We start from the raw sequence: 18,711 nt of genomic DNA on the forward strand, positions 1-18,711 counted from the left end.
GACCGAGGGAGATGGTCTCTTCCTTCCATGGACATTTCATCTCTGGATGTGATCCCTGGACCTGTAGCAGATATCCTGCAACCAAGCAGGGTGTCCTCCATCCTGAGGCAAAGCTAGCGCAAAGCTAGCACACAGCAGAATGCAGAGATGGCATCTGTCCCACCTCTCAACTTCTGGTTTTGTAGATAACATATTTCCTTGCAGTTTCAGTCAATTAGGGTCATGTTTTACATTATTTATAGTCAAAACCATTGTCAAAGGTTATAAATAATAATATAATTGGGGGCTGCATTAGTGTCAGTATAGTTTCCAAGGCAAGTGTGAAGCATGAGAAATTATTTGGTAAAAGCCATGCTGCTGCTATAACACAGAGCCCACAGATTCCTTAGAGCAAAACAGGATCAAGGTTTATTTCTCACATAAGCAAGAGAAAGTTGGCACAGTTCCCATCTTAGAAAGGCAGCTCTGCCATCTTCAGCACAAGGCTTCTTTCTAACCTTGCTCCAGGTATCTCTTACGCTTGGGAAAGAAAAGAGAGCGTGAGGTCGGGCGTGGTGGCTCACGCCTGTAATCTCAGCACTTTGGGAGGCTGAGGAGGGCGGATCATGAGGTCAGGAGATCGAAACCATCCTGGCTAACACGGTGAAACCCCGTCTCTACCAAAAATACAAAAAAAAGGTGGGTGTGGTGGTGTGCACCTGTAGTTCCAGCTACTCGGGAGGCTGAGGCAGGAGAATGGTGTGAAACCGCGAGGCGGAGCTTGCAGTGAGCAGAGATGGCACCACTGCACTCCAGCCTGGGCGACAGACAGAGACTCCATCTCAAAAAAAAAAAAAAAAAAAAGAGCGTGAAGAGGTGCCTGCCCGATGCCTTCAGGAGCAAGTTCAGAAGCAGGGTACATTGCTCTCTGTAGGGGCTATGCGGAGCTGCAGGGGAGGTGGCCTCAGTGCCTGGGCAGTAGCTGGGGCCTGGACAAAGCTTGGGCAGTGAGGGAGAGACAGAGATGGATGCTGGTAGCCATCAACATTTAGCACAGCACATATTTTTCCTAATCGTGGTACTCCTGGACTATTGTTTATCATTAAGAGTAGATACAAGAAGTACAAACAAGGCCTGAGGAGAATCACCAGGAGCCAACCAGCAGATGAGGTGACTCAAAGCCACGTCATGGGAGGATGGTGGCGGTGGGGGTTGATGGGGCTTAGGCTGGGGAAGGAAGACCACCAGCGCTGCCAAGGCGGGAGGAAGAACACAACACTGCCTCACATATGTGAGAGAAGTGGTTAAATGATTAATTTTGATTCCGGGGAAAATTCCTTCCATCTGGTGGAGTTTACAGAGCAGGTTACGGCTCAACATCAGACGGAAACAAAAGAATGATAGGGTGTTGAAGTCACTCATGATTAGAATAAAGAAACGCCAGTGAGTCACTTGGAGATCATACAGACCTGGTGGCTCATCAAGGAGGTATTATAGCCCACAGACAGGTGAAGATGAAGAAAACATTTTCCCTTACAAACAATAATGCACCTGTATTTGATCTGCTGGAAAGGTCTTTGACCTGTGATTTACCAACTTCCAGTGTGCTTCAGTCTAGAGATAAGGGCAATTGAAATGAGACTACGTATTACTGATATATAGGAGAGTTGTGATTTTAAAAGTCATCCTCATCTTGTATGAGATTCTTAGTCTCATAAGAATTTCAATTTCAGGGCTGGGCTTCAGCACACGAATGTCTTCTCTGACCCAGCATACTGTGGAACAGGCTTGGACACTGACTTCCCACTGACCTCAAAGGCAGTGCTCTTCTTGAACTGGACTTACTTCAAATGCAAGGCAGAACTTTTTATTCTGGAAAGAGTTGTGCCCACAGAACAGACACTGGCAATCACATCCTTTTTAAAAAACGATGTTCAGCTAACAGGTTGTTGTATTAGTAACTAAACTAGAAGCTCTTGTCCTATGGAGAGAATCTCAAGTCTTTGAAAACATATTCTCTCCTACCCTTCCCTCAAGTCATTTATCTGCTCTGAAGAATGCCAAAAACACACCACCGTGCCCTGCCCAGCGCCACACACATTTCCACTTATTTTTTAGGCTAAGCAGCAAATATGGATCCAAAAGTGGAAGAAATCAGACACTGCTGATGGCAGACGTTTTGCCAATAGGTCAGATGGCTGCATGGTTTTTATCAAGCAGGCCCCATCACCTGAGAGCAGAGATCAAATGATCAAGGTAGTGTGTGTGGACAGCTTTTTACAGCCACTGGCAGACTCAGTCTCCTTTGTCAGTTTCTGTCTGGGATACGATGCTGTTCAAAATGCTGACGAGCCTTTTGTGGTTAAATTATGCTGAAACATGGTGTGTTCTGAGGAGCAAGTTGTCAGCCAGCTCAATGATACCATCAGTGGGAGTGGTCCGTAACACAGGCTCAGCTCCCGTATCTCTGTGTCTTGGTCAGATTCTCTTCCACCCACATTTCTTGCTAGTATTCTCTACGGAGATATTTGGTTACTGATACAAACATATTACTCTTGTCCCAAATAACTCAGATGTTTTGAGCTTCTGAGAATGGCTGCACCTTTACAGAGTCTAAGATGACACAGGCTCTTCCCTCCACCCCTATTTGGGTTTTAGTCCAGCAGAAACTGCGAACATATGGTGCGGGGCCCACAGATGAGGCCAGAATCTCATTAGGTAGAAATCTGAGCAATTCAGGATGTCCAGCTACTGCAGGAGCTCAGATGCCTTCATGCTTTGGAGCTTTCATTTATAAAAGATACTTGGGGAAAGGATAAACCATGGGCTGGGTGGGAGAAAGGAGGTGTCCAGGAAGAGCACTTGTTATGCACATTTGTGACTGGACTATTCTCTTGTTTGCTAGAAAAATAATTAATATTTGCACTGGTTTTTAAGTTATTAAGTTATTACCATTTTCAACTTATTGTAATTTTGTATGCTATAACAATCTTGTTACTGTTTAATTTTTTTTTTTTTTTTTTTTTTACTTTGAGATAATTGTAGATTCACACACAGTTGTAAGACATAATACAGAACACTCCTATGTACCTTTTACCAGGTTTTCCTCAATGGTCACATCTTGCAAAATTGCAAAACAATATCCCAGCCAGGATATTGACATTGATAGAATTAAAGTAAAGAACATTCTATCACCAAGATCCCTTCTGCTGTCCTTTCATAGACGCACCTAAGCCTTCTTCCTTCCTTCCTGACTCCTGGCAACCATGAACTGCTTCCCATGTTTATAATTTTGTCATTTTAAGAATGTTATATTGGCCTGGCGTGGTGGCTCGTGCCTGTAATCCTGCATTTTAGGAGGCTGAGGTGGGTGGATGGCTTGAGGTCTGGAGTTTGAGACTAGCCTGGCCAACATGGTGAAACCCCGTCTTTACTAAAAATACAAACATTAGCCAGGCATCGTGCTGTGCACCTGTAGACCCAGCTACTTGGGGAGGCTGAGGCATGAGAATCACTTTAACCCGGGAGGTGGAGGTTGCAGTGAGTCGAGATTGTACCACTGTACTCCAGCCTGGGTGACAGAGTGAGACTCTGTCTCAAAAAAAAAAAAACAAACTTATATAAATAGAATAATATAGTATGTAACCTTTTGAGTTTGGCTTTTTGCACTCAGCATAATTCTCTGGAGATTCACCCAGGTGGTTGTGTGGATCAATACTCTTTTTGTCTGCATTGCTTAGTAGCATTCCATGATATGAAGGGACCACAGTTTGTTTAACCATTCACTCAGTGAAAGCTATTTCCAGTTTAGAGGTGTCACAAATAAAAGCTGCTGTGAACATTCATGTGCAGGTTTTTATGTAAACCTAAGTCTTCACTTCTTTGGGATCTATGATCCAGATAATTTCTGGGCAATAATTTTCATGTTTCATTTTATAAGAAACTGTCAGACTATTTCCTATAGTTGCTGTACCATTTTACATTCCTACCAGCCATGTATGAGTGATGTGGTCTCTGCATTCTTCCCAGCATTTGGTGTTGTCACTATTTTTTATTTTAGTCTTTCTAAGGTATGTAGTGATATATCATTATGGTCTTAATTTTCATTTCCCTAACGGCTAGTGATAGTCACATCTTTTCATGTGTTTGCCATTTGTACATCTTCTTCAGTGAAATGTCTGTTCATTTTTTTTGGTCTGTTTTTAAATTAGATTATTTGCATTTTTACTGTTGAATTCTGAGGCTTGGCTTCTTTATATATTATAGATACTAGTTCTTTGTTGACTATGTGATCTGCAAATATTTTCCTCTAGTCTGTAGAGGATTGTCTTTCCATCCTCTCAACAAAGTCATTTGCAGAACAAAAGGTTTTTTTGTTTGTTTGTTTTGAGACAGAGTTTCAATCTGTCGCCCAGGCTGGAGAGCAGTGACATGATCTTGGCTCACTGCAAGCTCCGCGCCTCCTTGGGTTCACGCCATTCTCCTGCCTTAGCCTCCCAATTAGCTGGGACTACAGGCGCCCGTCACCACGCCCGGCTAAATTTTTTGTATTTTTAGTGGAGACGGGGTTTCACCGTGTTAGCCAGGATGGTCTCAAGTTCCTGACCTCGTGATCTGCCCGCCTCAGCCTCCCAAAGTGCTGGGATTACAGGCATGAGCCACCGCACTCTGCCAGAACAAAACTTTTTAATTTTTAAAGTTCCAATTTCTGATTTCCTCCTGTTTTTTCCTCCCCCAAATTTGACAGTTTCATGTTTTGCATAAAGCATTCTTCGTGATCCATTTTGAATTACTTTTGTATATGGTATGAGGTGTAGGTCCAAGTTCTTTTTGTTTTCTTTTGCTTTTGGATATTCAATTGCGTCAGTAACATTGTCAAAAAATGCTATTTTTCCTTCAATGAATTGCTTCAGCACCTTTGTCAAGATGAGTCTGGCATATTTGTGTGAGTCCATTCTGGGATCTCTATTTCTGGGATCTATTCTGTTCCAAGGATCTTTGTCTCTTCCCCTCTGTCAGAACCACATGGTGTTGACTGCTGTGGCTGCATAGTATAGTATAACCACCTTCTGTGCAAGGCATCCAGTTCCTTCCCTCTCCACTCTGCCCTACCATCCAAGAAACCAGCTGCCTATGAGAGTTATAAATTATGTCACCCACAGCTTTTGAAAAAAGACACTCAACTTCTGCAGGGTGCAGGGTGTTGGTAGGTCCTTTAAAGGTCAGTGCATATTTCTCAACTTTAATAATCATATTTCCTTACTCCTGCCTGGCAACAGGACCAGGATGTTTGTCAAAAAAATGCAGTAACTTATGAAAGTAGAGACTGCAAGGAGGCCCTGGCAAGCACAAATCTCTGGAAAATTATTCAACTCAGGACAGTTGCAGCAGAAACTTTCCTAAGGTCTCTACTTTTTCAAGGACAAGGGCTAGAATTTCAGTAACACTTAAATTGATTCTAAACTAGCAAGAGAAGCCAGGAAGAAGGTCACCATGAGAAAAGAGTTCCTTCCTACAGTCCCAGAGATTTGTACAACCTCATTCTATATTTACTTGAATTCTGAAGATCAGATAGAATAAATTCCCACACCGGTATAGTGAATGATGACATTGGTACACCCATGTGTGCTAGCTGTAACTTGGATCCTCTGTCTTGCACTCAAGAAAAGCCTACTGGGATACTGGTTGAGTGAACATGGCTTTGTAATAGGGAAACCCTTGGATCTGCTCTAATTTTTCATCTCCTTGGTCCTACTTAAAACCAATTAATTGTCAAGCCTTTCAACTATATGTTGAGTAATAAATTATTCAAGACATAGCTAAGAGCGCAAAACCAGTGGGAACTGCTGTGCTAGATTTTACCAAAGATAGACACGCACTCCCAAACCACTGGGGAAATAGATTCGATCTTTACTGAAGGTGTTGTGCTGGTGACATAGATGAGGCATGTCTTTGGGATTATTACGTGATTTTATCCCTTGAGAATGAGTCACTTACCCAAGGAGGAGGCAACAGGAGCTCTTGACCTCAGAGGCTCTCCTACCTTCCTGCGTTCTGTAACTTAGAAAGCCAATGGGTGTATACATTCATAGCTATATAGTATTTTAGGGAAGACCCAATTGTATTTCTATTTAAAAGTACTATTTAAAATGGCAAAAAAATCATCTTTTGTTATTACTTGATCTTTTCCACAGTCAAAGAACTCAGATAATCTACTTGTTTTATAATTTTAATGATAATCAACATATACTAACATACAAACATCATTCTTATAAAAGCATTTCTAAATTAAGATCTCTATGGAGTAAAAAAGAAGAGTTTGCTAATTTTTTGAGTATTTTGTTTTACTTTTGTCAGATGAGTAAAATTAAAGTTTTCAAAAAGCTGGAGTTAATAGAAAACTATAATACGTGTTTTCAAATATTTACATTTGCTTAAATGTATTTGTTATGGATTGAATTGTTCTTCCTCCAGAGCAAAAAAGGATGTTAAAATGTCAACCCTCAGTACCAGTGAATGTGACCTTATTTTGCTGATGACCAAGTTAAGATAAGGTCATTAGGGTGGGTCCTAATCCAATACGACTGTGTCCTTATAAAAAGAGAAAATTTGGACACCTAGGGAGAATGCCCTGTAAAAATGAGACTTACACTGCCACAAGCCAAGGAGCTAAGGGAAGCTGGGAGAGGCCTAGAACAGATCATTCGCCAGGGCCTTCAGAGGGAGCATGGTCCTGCTGACACCCTGATCTTGGACTTCTGGCCTCCAGACTGTGAGAGAATAAATTTCTGTTTGTGGCACTTTGTCATGGCAGCCCTAGCAAACTAATACAGTATTTTACATATTCTTTTGAGAAATAATTGTAGTTTACAAGACTCCAAATTGAAAATAGAAACCTCAAAAAGAAGCCAGCTGACAGTGTATTTTAGTCCTTGAGAATTCAAGTTTCTTGAACCCTGCTAGGAGACAATTTGGCTCAAGTAAATGGATTATGTGTTCACAGTCATACAGAAGCCCTGGTTTATATCCTTAGTGCCTCGAGTGCCATTCTAGCACACATCTAAATAAAAGGGATTAACAATAATATTTCAACTTCATTGGAGCTATGTCTGCCAGGAAGGAATGAATCAGCAGCCACAGAAACATTCCTGCTTGTTAAGTCATCCCAGGAAGACTTAGTATAATCCATGAAAGCAGAGAGAATTCATTTCACAAGGCTGTCTACTTCAACATTTCTCTTTAGGTTTTAAAGTTATTCTCACTTCTAATATATTAAGTATTTGTAAGCCATATCTAGTTCTTTTAAATTTAATTAGCTTTTCTCGTGATGTCCATCATGGGAAAAATTCCAAGACATACTTAGAAACATAGAAAAGCTTAGAAAAAACAGTAAGAACCATTAAAACAAATCATATCTCACAGCCATGACTCTATCATTTTGTCATCTCTTTACTTGAGTAATACAATAGCTTCTTTTTTTTTCTGAGATGGAGTTTCACTCTTGTTGCCCAAGCTAGAGTGCAATGGTGCTATCTCGGCTTACTGCAACCTCCGCCTCTCGGGCTCAAGCGATTCTCCTGCCTCAGCCTCCCGAGTAGCTGGGATTACAGGTGCCCACCACCATGCCCAGCTAATTTTTTTGTATTTTTAGTAGAAACGGGGTTTCACCATGTTGGCCAGGCTGGTCTCGAACTCCTGACCTCAGGTGATCCGCCTGCCTCAGCCTCCTAAAGTGCTGGGATTACAGGCATGAGCCACTGTGCCCGGCCCACAATAGCTTCTTTTTAAAAGCGTTTCACTTGGAAATAATTTTAAACTTAAGAAAGTTACAAGAATAATTCAGAAGCATTCAGCTATCCTTTCCAGAGCCACCTATTAGAATTTTCCCATGCTTACTTTATTAGTTGCCCTTTTCTATCCATATACATCATCTACCACTTCTTTTTGCTCACTAACCAGTTCACTAAATATTTACTGAGTGCTGGGCTCTGTGGAAGCCACAGTGGTGGAGAGAAAGTCATGAGAACTCAGCTAGCAAGGGCAGAACCAGGATGTGAGAGCAGGTGAAAATGATCATTTTTAGTTAAGTCCAGGAATATACTGGTCCTTAACATACTGAATGAAGTCTGGGAATTATGGAGTGCATTCTTCCTGAGCATATTTCATTTGAACTTGATGTTTGCATCCTTACTGACCCCTCTCGGCTTCACATGAAGAAACACATCATAACATAGGTCCAAGTGGATACAAAAGTTGCTCAGGTTTTTGTCCATAATTTTGAGATTTGTATTTTCCAATTCCAGGAATATAATGTTTTCTGAGTGAACATAGTTCACTTTCAAGTCAATGTTGCTCATCTTTGGATCCCCAGCCTCTAGAATTGTGCCTGGCACAAAATTACTTGAGGAATGCATGAAACGTGAAACTCTTACTAGTCTCTATTAAAGCTATAGAGAGCACTTACAGCATGCAGACACAGACTCCTTTAACTCCTTTACCTCTCTCAGCGGTCTCATGGGAGAGGCTCTACTAGTGTCCTCCTTTTACAGAGTAGGATGTAAAGACACAAAGAAGTTAAGTCGCTTTCCCATAGTCGCCCAGTCACGCTCCACAGTTGCTCCACCCTCAGACCTGCCTGACTTCCATGTTTATCAGCAGGAGTTGGGGCATCTCTAGGGCATCATACTTTCTGCATGTTCAGGCCAAGTTGATATTTCCTTTTTTTTTTTTTTTTTTTTTTTTTTAAAGGGAGTCTCACTGTGTCGCCCAGGCTGGAGTGCAGTGGCGCAATCTCAGCTCACTGCAACCTCTGCTTCCCAGGTTCAAGCGATTCTCCTGCCTCAGCCTCCTGAGTAGCTGGGATTATAGGCACCCATCACCACACCTGGCTAATTTTTGTATTTTTAGGAGGGATGGAGTTTCACCATGTTGACCAAGCTGGTCTTGGACTCCTTACCTCAAGTGGTCTACCTGCCTCGGCCTCCCAAAGTTCTGGAATTAGGTGTGAGGCACTGCACCTGGCCAATATTTCCTTTTAAAAAGCCTCTTCTAGCCTGTTTCTTCCTCAAGGATTCAAACTTAGTGTTCAGATACATTGCATTATCCATTAGAAAATACTGGAGTCAATGAAGATTCAGTAAGTTTACAGGACCCAACTATAATTACAAAAACTTCCAGATTTGAGGGAGTTCAGTAAATTTCTTTGACAGTCACCTGTGATGGGGGCTACGTAAATGCATTGGGAAAAGCTAAGTATTCTAAATCTTCTCATTATTCTACAAACTGGCAAGTTAAGGGAAGAAGCTGAGATAAAATTCACCCTCTCGATGGCTTCCTGCTCCTAAGTAACACTGACCGGCAGAGTTCAGAGCACAAAGCTTGCTGAAAAGAGTGGCTGTGGACTGTGGCACGCCAGTCTTCACAAATTACGTTGGAGACCCCAAATGTGAAAGGGAACGCAGATTTTCCACGGTTATAAAAAACATCTCACCTTTCTCCTGGCAGGTAGGTGCTAAGGAATTACACTGAAAAAAATAAAGACAAAAACCCTCTAGGACAGACTGTGCTCTGAGGTCAGGCACTGACCTCTGGATGTTCCTGCCTTACGCAGTGGTATTCACAAAAGCAAATCAAGAGGAAGATATGTGGAGGAAAAACCCTTCTGACATCTCTAAATTGCATCCACTGACTAGTGGCCTAGCCAGCTCCTGTAAAGTGGTGAGTCATCGCAGTAGAGAAGAGGCCCGAGCAGGGAGCAGGGAGCAGGGCAAGAGCTCAGAGGTCCTTCTGCGCAATCAGCAGCAGCCCCCGGCTGGGAGCTCTCCTCCGGGTCCAAGGCTACATAGCTGAGAGGCCACAGAGTGCCAAGAACCGTTAAGGGGGCCGAGCTGGCAAGGGGGAGGAGGTGGGGGCTGGCAACTCACCGCATTTTGTTGCCATGAGTCACTTAAAAAGTACAAAGAACAATATGATTTGTAGGTGGTTATTGATAGCTCCAGGCATCCAATCCTTCTAGTTTATAAAGATACAAATCTTAATTATTAATGGTTAAGATGAAGAAACAAATGCCTTGAAGTTAGGAAATTCAAACGAATTGTTTCCTCAGATCCCCTCACACAAAAGAGGGTCTGTTCTGTAAAGTCCAGTTTGCTTGGCCTATTCCAAGACCAATGACATTCCTGGTTCTTTCCCAGGGAGGCCAGCTAAACTCATGTTGCAGAAACTTGAGTTCTGCAGGCAGAAACCCACCTGGGAGCCAGGTGAGAGAGACCCACCCTTGGCAGCATTAACTTTTTGCCAAACATACTTTTGATAAATACCCCATAAAGTGATAGTCCAGAAAGCATTGTGTTTTCCTGTGGAATGAAACCAAAGTTAAGACTGCATTGCTGCCAAAAACGTCCCACTCACACACAAGAAGAGTAAGTCATAAGGGCAAAGACAGCACTTACAAGCCTCCAACATCATTTGAGGGAAATTCTTTTCTCAGCCATAGGAAATTAGTATAGATTACTATATATTATAACTGTATAAGGACTCACAATAGTGTGTGTTGTGTATATAAAAGACAGCCCAATTATATTATAAATTTAAAGTTCTTGCTAGCTCTATGAGCTATTAAATATATAAACAAATTAAGTGGGTTTGTAGGAAAGAGATGAGGCATACCCCTTTAAAATGCCATGGTGGGACTTTGTTTTCATTTTTTTTTTTTTTTTCCTTTTTTGAGACAGGTTTTCACTCTGTTGCCCAAGCTGGAGTACAGTGGTATAATCATGGCAAACTGCAACCTTGACTTCCCCAGCTCAAGTGATCCTCCCACCTCAGTCTTCCAAGTAGCGGGGACTAGAGGTGTGTGCCACCACACCTGGCTAATTTTGTATTTTTTGTACAGACAAGATCTCATCATGTTGCCCAGACTGGTCATGAACTCCTGGGCTCAAGTGAACCTCCAGTCTCAGACTCCTAAAGTGCTTGTATCGTAGGCGGGAGCCACTGTGTCCGGCCTGTTGTAGGACTTTTGAATTGACAATCTTTTTGTCCTTAACTTTAGTAGTAAAGGCTCTGATGTTGTATTATTAAATATAATACTGGCATTTAACTTGAGCTATATTCCTATTTTTTAAAAAAAATCACTTTCATTTTTATTAAGAATACATTTTAAAAATTAGGAATGAATGTTGAATTTTATCAAATGCAGCCATGGAAAAAATAAAATGATAGTTTTTTCCCTGTTTGGTGAAGGTTATTAATACAGTCTTATTTTATTTCATTTATTTTTATTTATTATTTCATTTATTTTTATTTTATTCATATATTTTTATTTTGTTTATTCTATTGCCCAGGCTGGAAATGCAGTGGCGTGATCTCTGTTCACTGCAACCTCCACCTTCCAGGTTCAAAAGATTCTCATGCCTCAGCCTCCTGAGTAGCAGTGGTTACAGGCATGCACCACACTGGGCTATTTTTTGTTGGCCAGGCTGGTCTCAAACTCCTGGCTTCAAGTGACCCACCTGCCTTGGCCTCCCAAAGTGCTGGGATTACAGGTGTGAACCACCACACCTGGCCCATATATATATATATATATATATATATTTTTTTTTTTTTTTTTAATTTTATTTATTTTTTATTTTTTGAGATGGAGTCTCACTCTGTCACCCAGGCTGGAGTGCAGTGGCAGGATCTCGGCTCACTGCAAGCCCCACCTCCTGGGCTCACACCATTCTCCTGCCTCAGCCTGTAGCTGGGACTACAGGTGCCCGCCACCACATCCGGCTAATTTGTTTTCTATTTTTAGTAGAGACGCGTTTTCACCATGCTAGCCAGGATGGTCTCGATCTCCTGACCTCGTGACCTGCCCACCTTGGCTTCCCAAAGTGCTGGATTACAGGTGTGAGACACTGCGCCCAGCAAAATACCACAAGATTTTTTACAGGTATTGACAAACTGATTCTAAAATTTATATGAAAAGCAAAGGAACTAGAATAGCCTAAACAATTCTGAAAACGATGAGCAAAGTCAGAGGATGGACACTACTAATATATTTTTAATATTAAAACATTTATATCCTGATTTAATACTCATATGATCATGGGATATAATTTTCTGAATCTGCTGCTGGATTCTATTTGTTAATGTTTTATTTAGATTTTTGATATCAAAACTCAATAAGACTGACATTGACACTGTAATTTTATTTTTAATTTGGAATATTTTTGTCCAGTTTTTAGATTAATAAATTGCTTGTTTCATAAAAACACATTCAGAAGCGTTTCTTCTGTCTCTGCTGTGGCACAGTTTGAAGATTGTTCTGGACTTACGTGCTTCTTAATAGTTTGGTGTATTTTCTCTGTAAAAACATCTGCGACTGGTGCTTTTGGAGGGACAGAACTTCAAATACTGTTTCAGGTTTCTGTCTCTACTCAAGTCAGTTTGTTGCATAATGAACACTGACCGATAAGTGTTCTCTCCTTCCAAAATTTTATAATTTATTTAATTTCCTTGAGGTTATTTTCTGTTTCTCATTTTTATATGAATTGTACTCACTCTGTTCATCATATTTAGATATGTTAGCCAATAATTTGTCAATTTAGTTGTTTGTAAAAAGAATCATCTCTTGGATTACTTCATTTTGCTGTTGAGTTCATTAAATTATACTTTCATCCCCTCAACTTCTTTCCTTCTGTTTTCTTTAGTGTGTGTGTATATTTGTGTGTGTTGTGAATTTTTCCAATTTGAGTTGTACACATACTTAGTTTACTTTTATTTGTTGTTGCTCCACATTACATACCATGGGTTTTCATCTGTCAGTGCTTTCTGCGAAGCACTAATTAGCAGTATATATGGTCCTTTGTTTTAATCCTATCATTAAAAAATAATATATACCTTATGGTTTAAATATAAATACATAAAATAATCTTTCTTCTAAAATTTTTAATTAAATTCTTTTTTTATGTTACAAATATAGTAAATACTATCCCATCTTTTTTTCCTCTATATAAATCCTCTATTTTATTCATTTATTTATTCATTTATTTTTGAGGTGGAGTCTCACTCTGTTGCCCAGGCTGGAGTGCAGCGGTGTGATCTCGGCTCACTGCAACCTCTGCCTCCCAGGTTCAAGCGATTCTCTTGCCTCAGCCTCCCGAGTAGCTGGGACTACAGCTGCATGCCATCTTGCCCGGCTAATTTTCTGTATTTTTAGTAGAGACAGAGTTTCACTGTGTTAGCCAGGATGGCCTCTATCTCCTGACCTTGTGATCTGCCCGCCTAGGCCTCCCAAAGTGCTGGGATTACAGGCGTGAGCAACTGCACCCGGTCGAATTTTATTTTTTTTTTACAAAATTGGTCATTATATTTTCTTTTCTTAAAAATTATGTTTTTCCTATCATTTGCCCAATTTTCATATGCATATTTAAACAGTTTTTTATAATTAAAACAATAATAATAGTTGCTAAATACCTTAAATTATTTTAAATCACTTGGAGGTGACTTGGTTTTTGGGGGTAGGAGGTATCTGGGTGTCAGTAAGATTATCTTCTTGAAGTCCAGTGACTTTATTAGGGTGTGTTTTAGTTTAGTTTTTTTTTTTTTTTTTTTTTGAGATGTGGTCTCACTCTGTCACCTAGGTTGGATCACTGCTCACTGCAGCCTCTACCTCCTGGACCCCAGTAATCCTTCCATCTCAGCCTTCTGAGTATCTGGGACCACAGATGTGTGCCACCACACCCAGTGAATTTTTTTTTTTTTTTGGAGATGGGGTTTCACTGTATTGCTCAGGCTGGTCTTGAACTCCTGGGCTCAAGTGATCCTCCTGCCTTGGCATCCCAAATGCTGGGATTATAAGCATAAGCCACTACAGCCACTCATGTTCTAGTTTTCTTGTTTTTTTTGTTTTTTGTTTTTTTTTTTTTGAGACGGAGTCTTGCTCTGTCGCCCAGGCTGGAGTGCTGGAGTGCAGTGGTGCAATCTCCGCTTATTGCAAGCTCTGCCTCCTGGGTTCATGCCATTCTCCTGCCTCAGCCTCCCGAGTAGCTGGGACTACAAGCGCCCGCCACCACGCCTGGCTAATTTTTTGTATTTTTTAGTAGAGATGGGGTTTCACTGTGTTAGCCAGGATGGTCTCGATCTCCTGACCTCGAGATCTGCCTGCCACGGCCTCCCAGAGTGTTGGAATTACAGGCGTGAGCCACTGTGCCTGGCCCCCATATTCTAGTTTTAATCGATGTGAATCCATTTCTTCCCTGGGACACAGTTCCTTTTTAAATATATAGGTCTATATCTCTTTTCCAGTAAAGTCTTTTAAAATTATATTTAAACATTTTTTTTTCTGTTCAAATTTTCTGGGCTTTTTTAGGGGAGACACTAATTATAGATACCCTTTCCATGTCTTATGCACAGTCTTCTGGGTCTGATTTCCATGTGTATTAATTTTCCTAAAATCAATTTTAACTTTTTTTTTTTCCCAGAATTTTCTCAAATATGTCATCCACATAGTTTATTCTCTTTTCTGTGAATCCATTTGCTTTATTTTATTTTCCATTTCTTTCCTCAACTCTGTTAATTCATTGTCTTTTTATTTCATCTTAGTATTCTTTCATCTTGACTTCAAACTGTCATTTCAAAGAAACATTTTTTTTTTCCATTAATTTACCTTTTGTGTGGAGAACATCTCGGTTACAATTTTTATCTGTTGATGGCAAATGTTTTCAAAGTGACACTTCATCTTCACTTTTGGTCATTTGTACATACTGCTTTTTCCTGAAGCAGATTTGCATAGATCCAATAATTAAATAATTATTTATTATTATTATTACTTTTATATATATTATTATATAAATTATATAAATTATATATATATTATTATATACTTTTATTATTATTACTCCTCTCTACATGTGGAAGTTCATCTTTTCATAAAGGTGTTATTCCCTGGGTTGTTGTGAATTAGGGCCAGAGAAGGGCTGGGGCAGCCAGCTTGTAGCAGGTAATTCATGTTCTCCTCTGCCTTCAGAGAGCTCCTTCATTGCCACTCAGCCATGTGAACATGACTGCTATGGGCCAGCAGAGTATCTCTCTGGATCTCAGGGAAGTTACCACTGCAAGCTATTTATCGACAGGGCACAGCAATCATTTTTCTTTTTCACTATGTACCTGGCACGTGGTATGTCTCTTTGTGTTGATTTTTTTATAGTTTGAAAGTAGTGTGACTCTAGGTCTGTGAATCACCAATAGTTCCTCCTCTAGGCAGCCGCATCAACACACAGCTTCCTACAAAGATGGCTTCCTGCATGTTTTGTCCTTCAGTCCTATGTCCCAGGAACTCTGTGGCACTGGGGTTCAGGGAGATTCCTAAAACTCTTTTGTGCGCTATAATCTTTTCTTCCAAACCAGGGGTCTTTTGTTGGTTCCTCCAGACACACTGTCTGACTTGGAGAATTCTGTGTGCTCTTGGAAATAGTAGCATCTGGGCCGGGCGCGGTGGCTCAAGCCTGTAATCCCAGCATTTTGGGAGGCCGAGACAGGTGGATCATGAGGTCAGGAGATCAAGACCATCCTGGCTAACACGGTGAAACCCCGTCTCTACTAAAAAATACAAAAAACTAGCCGGGCCAGGTGGCGGGCGACTGTAGTCCCAGCTACTTGGGAGGCTGAGGCAGGAGAATGGCGTAAACCTGGGAGGCGGAGCTTGTAGTGAGCTGAGATCCGGCCACTGCACTCCAGCCTGGGCAACAGAGCTAGACTCCGTCTCAAAAAAAAAAAAAAAAAAAAAAAAAAAGGAAATAGTAGCATCCTATCTCCTTTTGATTTAATTTTTACTGTTCTTGGCATCCATTGTTGGGATCACTGGTTATATTCTGGGGCAGGTTTCTGTTTTTTCATTTCTGGGAAGATCCAGTTTCCATTTCTGTTTCTCAATCTCCTTGCTGATTTCAGTTGTAATCAGAAATAAGGGGCAGGTAGATACTTATGCTACCATTTTAAACTGGAAGTCACATCATGCACTTTATTAAGTGGTTCTTTAGTTTTGGCCAGAGCATATCTTATCAGCAGTATGATCCCTAGAGAATATTTATGCAAATTGACCTTATAATTTGGAAAAACAAGTATTCCAAAACTCCTTTAGAACTTAAATTGCTATAAAGAAAATTGACATAAATAATTTTGCATGGTCTTACCTCAGTAGCTTGTTTACTAGAAATGTCCACCAAGGGACTCTCTTCTGCCCTTGCCTCCCCTGTGCTGTTGGATATGTTTTCCAGAAGAGGGAGTTGTAGGCTGTCGGACAAACCATTAATCTTCATCAGAAGTTCATCTAACAGATTTGCAAATTCATCCAAGTAGTAATTCTGAAGGGAAGAAAGTTAGATTAGTAAATGCATTCAAGAATCTCATTATCCCTCTTCCCTCATTATGCGAAGCATTTGGGGTACTATCTGTAGACAATATTGGGCTATGTTAGGAAACATACTGACCCTGCCTGCAGTTAGAAGACCTGGGTGCTAGACGTGCTCTTGTGTCTCTATATCTCAGTGCTTCGATAATACTGTACATATACATATATGCATGTAAATGCTACAGTTAATAATGCCTACATAAAAAATTATTGAATGGATTTAAAGGCAATAATGCATAGTGCTACTATGGGAAAATGAGGTCATTCTTTCATCCCTTCAACTAATAAGTCTTTATTGAACACTGTTAAAAAAAATAAGGCAATAATGAATGGGGAAGCACATGACAGAGAGTAAAGCCCTATCAAAATGTACAGTACCGTGATTTTTTTTCTTTTTTTTTTTTTTTTGAGACAGAGTCTCACTCTGTCACCCAGGCTGGAGTGCAGTGGCACAATCTCAGCTCACTGCAAGCTTTGCCACCCGGGTTCATGCCATTCTCTTGCCTCAGCCTCCCGAGCAGCTGGGACTACAGGCACCTGCCAACACACCTAGCTAATTTTTTTTTTTGTATTTTTAGTAGAGATGGGGTTTCACCGTGTTAGCCAGGATGGTCTTGATCTCCTGACCTCATGATCCACCCGTCTTGGCCTCCCAAAATGCTGGGATTACAGGCGTGAGCCACCGTGCCCGGCCAATACCATGATTATATATAACCACCTTCAGAACCTCACTGGATGATGCTTAAATATCAACCGATATGGTTTGGCTGTGTCTCCATTCAAATCTCAACTTGAATTGTATCTCCCAGAATTCCTATGTGTTGTGGGAGGGACCTAGGGGGAGGTAATTGAATCATGGGAGCTGGTCTTTCCCGTGCTATTCTTGTGATAGTGAATAAGTCTCACGAGATCTGATGGTTTATCAGGTGTTTCTGCTTTTTCATCTTTCTCATTTTTCTCTTGCCGCTGCCATGTAAGATGTGCCTTTCACCTTTCACCATGATTCTGAGTCCTCCCCAGCCATGTGGAACTGTAAGTCCAATTAAACCTCTTTTTGGGGGCTGGGCGCTGTGGCTTATGCCTGTAATCCCAGTACTTTGGTGGTCTGAGATGGGTGGATCATGAGGTCAGGAGATCGAGACCATCCTGGCTAACACGGTAAAACCCCGTCTCTACTAAAAATACAAAAGAATTAGCTGGGTGTGGTGGCGGGCACCTGTAGTCCCAGTTACTCGGGAGGTTGAGGTGGGAGAATGGTGTGAACCTTGGAGCTGGCAGTGAGCCAAGATCATGCCACTGCACTCCAGCCTGGGCGACAAAGCAAGACTCCATCTCAAAAAAAAAAGAAACAAAAAACCTCTTTTTGTCCCCAGTTTTGGGTATGTCTTTATCAGCAGCTTGAAAATGAACTAATACACTAATACAGTAAATTGGTACCAGTAGAGTGGGGTGTTGCTGAAAAGATACCCAAAAATGTGGAAGCGACTTTGGAACTTGATGACAGGCAGAGGTTGGAACAGTTTGGAGGGCTCAGAAGAAGACAGGAAAATGTGGGAAAGTTTGGAACCTCCTAGAGACTTGTTGAATGGCTTTGACAAAAATGCTGATAGTGATATGAGCAAAAAAGTCCAGGCTGAGGTGGTCTCAGATGGAGATGAGGAACTTGTTGGGAACTGGAGCAAAGGTGACTCTTGTTATGTTTTAGCAGAGACTGGTGGCATTTTACCCCTTCCCTAGAGTTTTGTGGAACTTTGAACTTGAGAGAGATGATTTAGGGATCTGGCAGAAGAAATTTCTAAGCAGCAAAGCATTCAAGAGGTGACTTGGGTGCTGTTAAAAGCATTCCATTTTAAAAGGGAAATGGAGCATAAAAGTTAAAAAAATTTGCAGCCTGACAATGCAGTGGAAAAGAAAAACTCATTTTCTGGGGAGAAGTTCAAGCCAGCTGCAGAAATCTGCATAAGTAGCAAGGAGCCTAATGTTAATCCCCAAGACCATGGGGAAAATGTCTCCAAGCCATGTCAGAGACCCTCATAGCAGCCCCTCCCATCACAGGCCTGGAAGCCAAGGAGGAAAAAGTGGTTTTGTGGGTTGGGCCCAGGTTCCCCGTGCTGTATGCAGCCTAGAGACTTGGTACCCTGTGTCCCAGCTGCTCCAGCCATGGCTGAAAGGGGCCAATGCACAACTTGGGCTGTGGCTTCAGAGGGTGGAAGCCCCAAGCCTTGGCAGCTTCTAAGTGGTGTTGAGCCTGTGGATGCACAGAAGTCACGAATTGAGGTTTGGGAACCTCAGCCTGGATTTCAGAAGATGTGTGGAAATGCCTGGATGCCCAGGCA

The 18,711-nt window shown here is 41.3% G+C and overlaps 1 protein-coding gene across 5 annotated transcripts in view; it reads right to left on the reverse strand.

Moving 5' to 3' along the window:
* The window catches only part of LOC105492393 (polycystin 1 like 1, transient receptor potential channel interacting), a 183,684-nt gene that overhangs the window by 5,482 nt on the left and 159,491 nt on the right, over window positions 1–18,711 (reverse strand). For all 5 annotated transcript variants that reach the window (XM_071095166.1, XM_071095165.1, XM_071095163.1 and 2 more), the window contains one exon: window positions 16,158–16,328. In XM_071095166.1, the coding sequence (XP_070951267.1) occupies window positions 16,158–16,328 (171 nt within the window). The remainder of the gene's footprint in view (window positions 1–16,157; window positions 16,329–18,711) is intronic.

Source organism: Macaca nemestrina, chromosome 4, assembly GCF_043159975.1.
Source record: "Macaca nemestrina isolate mMacNem1 chromosome 4, mMacNem.hap1, whole genome shotgun sequence".
Classification (NCBI taxonomy): domain Eukaryota; kingdom Metazoa; phylum Chordata; class Mammalia; order Primates; family Cercopithecidae; genus Macaca; species Macaca nemestrina.